This window comes from Cricetulus griseus (assembly GCF_003668045.3).
Source record: "Cricetulus griseus strain 17A/GY chromosome 1 unlocalized genomic scaffold, alternate assembly CriGri-PICRH-1.0 chr1_1, whole genome shotgun sequence".
Lineage (NCBI taxonomy): Eukaryota > Metazoa > Chordata > Mammalia > Rodentia > Cricetidae > Cricetulus > Cricetulus griseus.
Window position 1 is genome coordinate 213,128,571 of NW_023276807.1, and position 9,951 is coordinate 213,138,521.

Below are 9,951 nucleotides of genomic sequence, written 5' to 3' on the forward strand. Positions count from 1 at the left end.
CCATGTGTCCAGGTCAAGAGAGCATCCCCACAGAGCTTTTATTATCTGGTGAGTACATAATACTTTTTAACTCTACAATGAAGAAACCTGACAAATACTCCCTCACTATATGATAAAATATTACCAGGAGAAAACTATGTCCTGTATCTTACCTTCTGCTGATCTAATGCACTATAAGGACACAGTGTGGTTTAGTAGTATTCCTGACAAAAGTACATAAACCACAGGGAAACCAATTCTATTTGGGATAGTCTACAAAGCACCACTCAGTGACAGGAGAAATGCTTTAAGAATGGAGATGGACTGAACCTTAGAGCAAAGGTCCACTCATTGTGAACTAAGCAGCGTTTTGTTTGTTTTTTTTCTTTCTCCCCATCCCCTTTCTTAGATAGGGTTTCTCTGTGTAGCCCTGGGTGTCCTGGAACTCCCTTTGTAGGCCAGGCTAGCCTCAAACTCGAGATCTACCTGCCTCTGCATCCCCAGTGCTGGGTAGGATTAAAGGTGTGCACCACCAAGCTTAAAAGTTTAACAATTGTATGTATAATGCAAGCTGAGCACGCTGTCTACTCATTCATTCAACACAACTATTTAACAAGTATTTACTGAGTACCTAATATCAATCAGGGTGTCTTCTAAGTATTGTCTAAGTCTCTTCTAAGTTAGTAAAATGAGGAACGGAAGTGAGGCAGCTATATGTAAACACTGTTGTGGTGTGGCTATAAAGTACTTCAAATGTTTTGAAGGCTTGGCTGTCAGCTGATGGGCTCTGAGAGGTGACTGAGTGAATCCACTGATGAGTTCATAGCAGACTGTGCTATTAGGAAGTGGAGCCTTTGTAGAGGTAGTAGGTTATTGGAGGTGTGGCTATAGTTTTTCTTTCCCTATCAAGGCCAGTTTGCATTGCCCAATTAGTCTTAGGAGTGGGGTCTGTCTTGGCACAAGGTCAGCCTAACATAGCCCTGGCTATCCTGCAACTCACTATGTAATAACATCCTGTTCCAGAACTCACAGAGACCGCCTGCCTCTGCCTGCTGAGTGCTAGGATTAAAGGTGTGTGCCACCACCACCTGGCAACTGTCAGTTTTCTTTAATGGTGTGTGTGGTAGTTTGAATGTAATTGGCTTCCATAAGCGCATAGACAATGGCATTGTCAGAGGTGTGGCTTTGTTGGAGTACGTATGCTTTGTTGGATGGTCACTGTGGAGGTGGGCTTTGAGGGTCTCCTATGCTCAAGATACTGCCCAGTATCACAGTTCACTTCCTGTTACCTATGCAAGATTTAGAACTCGAAGCTCCTTTTCCAACACCATGTCTACCTGCATGCTGCCATGTCCCACCATGATGATAATTGACTGAATCTCTAAACTTTCAGTCACCCAGTTAAATGTTTTCCTTTTTAACAGTTGCCATGGTCATGGTGTCTCTTCACAGCAACAGAAAACCTAACTAAGACCTAACTTGACACCTGGTCTATCAACTAAACTCCAGTATAGGCTCGACAGTTCAGCCACTGCCATCTTAAGCAGAACAGCTATGACCACCTGCCAGAGGCCCTTATAAGATTGGGTCTGTTGAGTTCTCTCACAGGAAAGAAAAGCACCAAACCCTCCCCTAAGACTCCAGCCACTCCCCTCCCACCTAAACCCCACACTCTCAGCTGTGTGTGATTTGGTCCCAGCTGTACCTGGCTTTGGGAGGTGCTGGAGTATATGTAGGAGGCAGGAAGTTAATTAAGTGGGAGACTCCATCTATGCAGTTTTTGGGAGGCTGACGCCATGCCAAGGTAGGACTTTTCAGTGACATGGCTGTTTTGTCATCACCCATCCTACTGCAACTAAGCAAAACAAACGTACTAGTTCACTAGGTTGAACTGGATGAACTCTTTCTTTGGTCAGTCAGTGCTCTATCTAGGGTAAGTAGGCACTTGTTCACAACTCTCCAGAAGTTCACATATCAAACCCTTTGCTATCAGTAGTCAACTAAGAGTTTCCTTGTCCCTTGAAATCTGGTGGAACTGTCTTCACTCTATACCAGTTATTCCTGCATTGTTTCTCAACTCTTCAGCCACTCTTTTTAGAACTGCTCTGTGACACTGGGGCTGGAATTTGTTACTTCTTCTCCTTTGCCAGCTGGAACAACTTTAGCTTAACTATAGAGGACAGTGGACTGATACTCAAGACACCAGAAATAGAAAGGCATTTATTTGTTCTTATGTCCCAGTCTGTCTTATTTATTCAGAAATGGAGTCCAAAGGCCCACATCAAAAGTCAAGGCCACCTCTGACTGGGAGGTACAATGGTTTTGGCTGCACCTTCAGAAAACATCCTTCACACTAGGGCTTTTCCAAGCAGGTCTACCGAGCAGCTTTCATGGCAATTCCAGAGGGGCCTTAAGTCTCAAACAGTCCAGCATGTACTGATTATGCAATGCCTCGGAGCTGAATGACTGAACAGACCAGATTCAGCCCATTCACTCCTTCCCACAATGACAGACTCCTGTTGGTAGGTTTCTTCACCAGTAGAAGAGGCTTTATATTGCTATGGAACCTAGCAATGCCTGCTTCAAAGGGGCCAACATTCATCTTTCTGCATCACAATACCTTACTTCCTTCAGTGTCCATTCTTCCTTGTCTAGGGGTAGGTAGTTATTTTTTGGCCCTGCTACTTTTCTGGGTTTCTTTTTCCTAAGAAGTTTTGAGGGCAATGCAAATATACGGACATTATTCTATAACCTTTAGTTGAGGTGAACAGTATTACACAAATGCATGTATTTAACAAAAATTTAAAACATTTATTTGCTGATTCATGTTGTGTGCATACACATGCACATGTTTGTGGAGGTTAGAAAGTAACTTACAGGAATTAGTTTTACCATGTAGGTCTAGGGACTCAACTCAGGTTGTCAGGTTTGGCAAATGCTCCTTTACCCACAGAGCCATTTCAATCCCCAGCATCTAACCATTAAAACACCAAAATATACTATTCATCTGGGTTTTGCCATATGCCAGGACTATTTAAAAAAATAACCTAATTGGTTTGAGGTTTACTAGCAGAAGCTTCTCAATTTAGATGGAGTAAAATCATTGATTTTACATAAAATCTAAAATTGTTATTTGCTTTATTAAATGTGAGAGCAAAAGACAAAATCTTTTGTATATATGTATAAATGCTAGTAATATTAAAATCTCAATTTCATATGGATAAGTAAAAGAGATGAAGTTTTATACCTTTGAGAAAATTATTACATAATTAATATTATAATAAGGCTATATCAATTTATTTACTCATTTAGTTATGTATTTATTGCATTTATATGCTAGTCATAATACACTTGTTGAACACAGAAGAAAGACTACAGTCTCATCTTTACCTTTTTCTACTGGGAACATGGCATGACATGTCTCTAGGGTGCCAAGAGTGTAACTGAGTTTATTAGGGACAATGGGGAATTGCTCTATGCTGCTGTCTAACCTTTCTATAAGTGCCAGCTAAACCAAAGCCACATTATTAAGTAGTGCAGTTTAATTCATTCCATCACTGTTCTCTGCACCAAAATGCAGTGATGAAACAGACACACAAACGGTCATTCCACCAGAAGGTAAAATAAGTATATAAAATAATTCCAAAAGGGAAGAAAAGAAGAACCTGATCAGTGGAGCAGAAATTTGTAAGAAGTCATAAATACAAATGCAACTAAGCCTCCTAAGGGGAACAAAACACCAATGAATTTATATACTAAGGAATGTGGACTAACTCCTCACTTTTACTTGGAATACAGAAATGCAGTAATGTCCACTCTATCAAATAATTTTGATAGTTAAATAGTAGAAGACAGATCTATCAAAAGTGCAAAACAAAACAAAACAAAACAGAAAACCACTGAAGCCAGGGAAACTGCTGGAATCCAATATTCTATATAACTTGACAAAATTTAGTAGCAACTCGCTTATTGATGAACCCTAAAGCAAGTTCTACTATGAACTTCTGGCAAGACGCAGTATTGTGTTACCCTGTTCTACTCATTATACATTCTGAAACAGCATAATCACATTTACACAAGACATGCACAATTTGGACTCTGTACAGCTTATCTTGTAAACCAGTCTCCAGATTAAGGTGCCATCATTTCCCAATTACTGTTACAAATCTGTAACTTGTTTTTAATTCACGAATTTTTCCAAGGCCTTGATAATTTTCCCACAGAGCAAAACAAATATTATATAGCTTGATAAGATGGTGGGCTTAACAGGGACTGCAAATAATACTGAGATGCTGTAACAATTATAATAGGAATAATTTCTATTCAAGACAGAGTTGGATGCTGTAAAATGATAGTGTTAGGCTTCTTAAACTTTTCCAGTTCTGATTCCTTTTTTACTGAACTTCTTTTTTTTTTTTTTAAATTAAGACCCTAGGTATAGAGTTATGTGAAATAGTTGTACAAACCAGCTAATGACAATAAATTATCAAGCTTACAACCACTGTTTTTTTATACCTATATTTTTACCATTTATTAAAGAGGAAAGCAAATTTTGGGGAGATGGGAAGATGGCTCAGCTGTTAAATACTTGCAGCAAGCTAGAGTACCACAGTTCAGATTCTGGAGCCCATGCAAATGTCATAAATGCCAGGTCAGTTTGGTGTGGTGGCCTGCCCATAATTCCAGTTAGGAAGGCAGACAAGGGTTTCTCAATATGAGTAGCAAGACCAACCAGAATCTGCAAGCTTTAGGAAGACTCCTGTATTCACCTCAGACCTCCACTTGTACCCATACAGGTTTACACACAGCACACACTCCATACACATACAAGTGAAAAACAAAAATTTAAAAAACCCAAACCACGGGTCTTTGAGGTGACTCCTTGGGTAAAGGACCTTGCTATTCAGACTAAAGCCCCAAGTGTCATCACTAAGAGCCACATGGTGAAGGAGAGAACAGGCTCTAATAGTTAAGTTGCCTCTGACCTCCACACATGCATAGCACTTGAACCTACACATGTAAACACAAATAAATTTAATAAAAAAATTAAAAAGTATTTAATAAGATAGATGTGCTTCTTAAATCCTGGCTGGAGATCTGACACTACAGGACATGGAACATTTTTAATGTTGTGTTTGACTTTTTGGACTTGACTGACACTTTGCTTTTCTAGTTATCAATGCAAACACACAATATGCATAAAGACACACAAGCATTTAGGAGCACTTCAGAAACTGTTGGAAGTTATGTCTTAAACCCAAATGAAAATTCATGTAATGACTTTTTAAAATCAATTACCTATATTTTTCAAATCAAATATTTAAACACAATACAATTACAGATAAAGTAATCGATACACACTGAGGAATGACAGTAGAAACATACAGAATGTCTCTTTTCTGTTATTAAACTACTATGTTTCTGTAAGAGTAGATAACTTTGTACATAGAGTAAAAATACTGCAATCCATAACATACAATACTCTGCAATCTGAGCCAAAGTTGTGTGTTTAGAACAAGACTTCAGTGAAGTTACATGTAACATCGGCAAGCACTGCTAGAAACACCTGGCATTCATGTTTGATTTTTTGTGGGGGTGGGGGGTGGTCATGGGTGCTTAGAAACCTTTTATTCTTGGCAGAGATTTGTTGTTGCTTGTTTGTTTTTATAAAACAATCCCTTGTCCAGCTGGGGCCACATATGCAAGCCTGTATGAGGGTGATACCCACAGTTAAGTAGCTTGTCAAGTGTGCTTTGTTTGCATTTCTAATTACACAAGTTTAAATCACAGGCCACTGAAAACAAAGTAATCTCTTCTACCTAAGATGCTTTCTGTGGGGGTATGGTGGGGTGTGTACCCATGAGACTGTGGAACTGCAATGGCTTCCTACAGTCCTTAAGATAAGAAGTTCTACCACATGGCTTAGGTAACTTAATGACATTCCAGGCCACTGAACACACCCATCTCATAGCTCAGCTTCTGCTGAGTCAAACTTTCTTGTAATCTCTGAGCAGTATTCCCTTTACTTACACCACTTTCTGCCAAATGAACTGCCAAGCAACTCCAGGATGACCATTTAGTTATCATCTCTTCAGAAAACTAGGAATGTGCTGGGTGCTCTTCTAGTATATCCAAGGGCAGCCAGCATTTACAACACTGCATTAAAACTGCCCTTTGCTGTCATACTTCAAGTAGGTAGACTGTCTTTCTAACCTGAACCTTGCACACAGTCTTGGTACAAAATATTTCTATAATTATGAAAGGAAAGAAAGAAGGGCTCCAAGCTGTCTGTTGCTTCATGACCTGGACATCTACACTTACTCCTGTTGACCCTGCACAAACTACAAGCTGTTGATCACAATGGAAAATAGAAAAGAGTAGGATGCCATTAACACAATACTCCATTTTAGTGTCATGAATGAAAACGAAGGCTAGCCTCATTATTAATCTAGATCCAAATGTGACACTGAGTAAAATGAACATAGAATAAAACTGTATGCACACATGTGCCCCAAATGATGGAGGAGGATTAACAGGTATTAAGAAAATACATTCAAACCACTGCCTTCGAGGGAGAGTTTTCAAGCCACAGCTATACAGAATGCACCAGTTTTCAGCAATTGTTGAGGAAGGAATGTCCATTGTGGCAGTCAAAGTATAAAAACCCATTTTCTTTTTCTTTTTTTTTTTGCTTTATTATAATAATCCTTATCATTTATTATTTTTAACAAAGTAAATAGGTGACACTCAGTTTAGCCAGTAAGACATACTGATAAACTCATAGTATCCTTGAAGTAAAATTGAATCAGGTAATAAACAGTAAATATTAATAATGGGTAGTTGATTCACAAGAAAAATACAAATCTAAATAGGAAATGGTGATCTGCCTCTCTTTACCCCCATCCCCTTTGAGGCCTACCCCAGGAAATTTCAAATCATTCTTGTTTTTTAAATTGAGGGCTAAGAGCAACTAAAATAGTGAAGAAGCTCCAAGGATACACGGGGTGGGGGAGGTAGGGAGTGGTTGTACATCATATAAGCTCAAGAAGGAAACATCTGCAAACAGATTAGTAGGGAAGGGAATGCAATGTTTGGTAGGAGTAGTGTAACCAAAATAAAAAAAAATGCATGAATACATACAGCTATTCACAAACTATAAGCACACAAGATTGAGAAGATTTCACTGATCAAGAAATTATTGTTTTTCATAAGATGAAGTTTAGCAAGCTACTGGCTCATGTAATAACTTAGTGCTACTGTTGTACATAGTCTTCAACAAAAGAATAACATTAATAGTATTTCTCTAGTGTCTTAGTCTATTATAATGTGAAAAGGAGAAAGGATTTTCAATTCATCCAAAGAGTAGACCAAGTCAACTGTGTTAACAGACCTTATAAAGCAACTGAGAAGACTTTGAGTTACTTTAGTTAGGCAGAAGGGTACACAGTTGCAGAGAATGAGGAGACTAAGAATTGGAGAGAGAATCCAAAATACTACATTGGTGTAAACTATAAGGTGAAGTTAGTATTTAAAGTGGAGATGGGCTAGAAGGGAGCCAGAAAACAATCAGAAAAAAAAACAAAAAAACACTTAAAATTCAAAGGAGGTGAAGTGAAATCATTTCACAAATTGTTGAGGGCTTGTGGGTGGGAATTAAACTTGGTTCCTAGACAGTGAGTGAGTGAGTCACTGGCTGGAAGTTTTTTGAGTTAATAACAGGTCGGGGAATGTGAATTCAAAGGCTCTGAATTACAAAATTTTAAAATGTGGAGGGCTGGGGATGTAGTTCAGTAGTAGAGCACTTGCGTAGCTTATGGGAAACTCAGCAACAGGGAGAAGAAAGTGAATTTGTTATTCAATGCACTAGTGGTTTCTAAGTTAAAAAACTACCATGTAGGAAATTAACCTAAGGTTCTGAGTAGGATGGAACTGAATATGCAAGCAGAAAAACAGTGAAAAATAAATTTGACATAAGATTATCGAAAATGTTGGGGCTGGAGAGATGACTCAGTAGTTGAGAGCACTTGCTGCTCTCCTAGAGGACCAGTTCCAGTTCCCAGCACTTGTGGTGGTTTACAATCTCATGTAACTCCAGTTCCAGGTGCCCAACGTCCTCTTTTGGCAACTGGGCACCAGGTGGCATGCCGTGTATATACATCCACGCAGGAAAAATACTCCTACACATAAAACAAAAATCTTAAAAAAAAAAAAAACTTAACAAAAAGGCTATATTGCATGAGAAGTTTTCTCCTCCTCTAATCAGATGTGGTGTGAGGCTGGAATCAATGCATGCATAAGCTATATTTTGCCTTCATACTAATAACATTTACCAACCTCTTAATCTGTAAGGTCTGCTTTTCTCTTTGTTGCATTTTAATGTTTCTTGAGCTATTCGTTAGAGCTAGACTACAGAAACCTAACAAATAAAGAAAACAAAACACTACCTTTAATTCTAACAAAATCAAAACAAACAAAACTCTGAAATGTCTCTATTTTTCCAACTTCCCAATGTTTTTACACAGCAAACATTTATCTTGAAGTAGGGTACTTCACATTTGCACCCCAACTGCCCCAGGTTTTAAGAAAACTTGTTTCTTAAACAAGTAGGTGTGTGTGTGTGGGGGGGGGTCCACTAAAACATTAAGGCTCAAGACTCATGTAACAGTAGTCACTAGAACATATAAAACCGACGACTACCAACTGATGTAACTTTTATAGCTGATATTTTCGTGACTGGAGGAAGTCACATGGTCCATACAAAGAAGCCATCAGGAGGGAAACCTAGCAATAAAGGTTAACGAAGGTACCTCCTGGCCAGGCAGGGGACGCCCAGCACCCCAAGATCGCAACGCCCCTTCTCCACCAGGTGGGCAGAGCCGAGGAGCGGCTGCCCCGGCCACGCCCACACGCTCCCCAGCGGGGCCTCCGGCGCCCTCCTCCGGGGGCTCTCCGGGCACGCGCGCGCCGGAGGTCTGGGGTCTCCCGTGCCTCCCTCCCAGGGGCGTCTGAGGGCGGAGCTGTGCGGAGCTCGTCCCGTACCTGCGCCAACACCTTAAGGCTGCCCTCGCGCGCAGCTGCTTTCACGCGGCCGTGCTGCCACGCCGCTCCTGCCCCTGCCAGCGCCACGCCGGCCACAACGGCTGCCACAGGGCCGGGACTCGGTACGGCTCGTCGGCCGGCCGCGAGCCCGCGCCGCAGCCTTCCGCCCCAAGCCGCCAGCCGAGCGCTTCTCCCCGCAGCCGCCGCCATCTTTGCGGAAGCGCCTGAGCGTCGCGCTCCGCCCCCACCCTCTGGTTGCCTGAGAATTCACGAGTGGCTTGGCTCTCGCGAGATCTCAGCGGCTTGTCTCTCTCTCTCCCCCCCTCCCCCCCAGGCTCTCCGCGTGTGAGCTAGGTGTGGCTGCCTCCTCGACGTCAGAGAGCGGTTGGAGGTGTCCCTCGGCTCTGGTGACAGGTTCCAAGGCAGAGGACATGAGTCAACTGGAAAATTGCACAAACAAATTGCACCACCGTAGTCCAAGAAAGGGCTAGAGGGGTGGGTGAGAGGTAAGAGGGCTTGCTGCCCTTCCTGAGGACCACGGTTCGATTCCTGAGACTTAAAGCTACTGTGACTCCAGCTCCAGGGGACCCAGCGCCCTCTTCTGGCCTCTAACACTCCCAATAAAAATAAAATTAAAATTAGAACAAAGGGAAGTAGATAGTGGGTGGAAGGCTGTGACTACGTATCTATCAGACAAGCTAGATTTTTTTTTTAAAGGGAGAAAATAAAAAGTAAGTCAGAAGGGTGTTTGATGATAAATACGGAGTCAAATTAGTTTTAGCATGACTTTTCATTCGTCAGACTTCTCTGGAAAGTGGATGCTAGTGTTAAGTGGGCACTTTTGGATCTGGAGAGGGAAACACTTGTAACAATAAGCGGGAAAGAGCGCAAATAGTCATCACTGTGAACACGATCGCAAAAGTAGCATCCCAT

General features: G+C 41.2%; 1 protein-coding gene across 1 annotated transcript in view; it reads right to left on the minus strand.

The window, feature by feature from the left end:
• Micu2 (mitochondrial calcium uptake 2) overlaps positions 1-9,243 on the minus strand; it is a 79,833-nt gene extending 70,590 nt beyond the window's left edge. Inside the window, exon 1 of the mRNA XM_027390447.1 lies at positions 9,019-9,243. Within this exon, the coding sequence (XP_027246248.1) occupies positions 9,019-9,228 (210 nt within the window). The 5' untranslated portion in view covers positions 9,229-9,243. The remainder of the gene's footprint in view (positions 1-9,018) is intronic.
• Between the last annotated feature and the right edge of the window lie 708 nt (positions 9,244-9,951).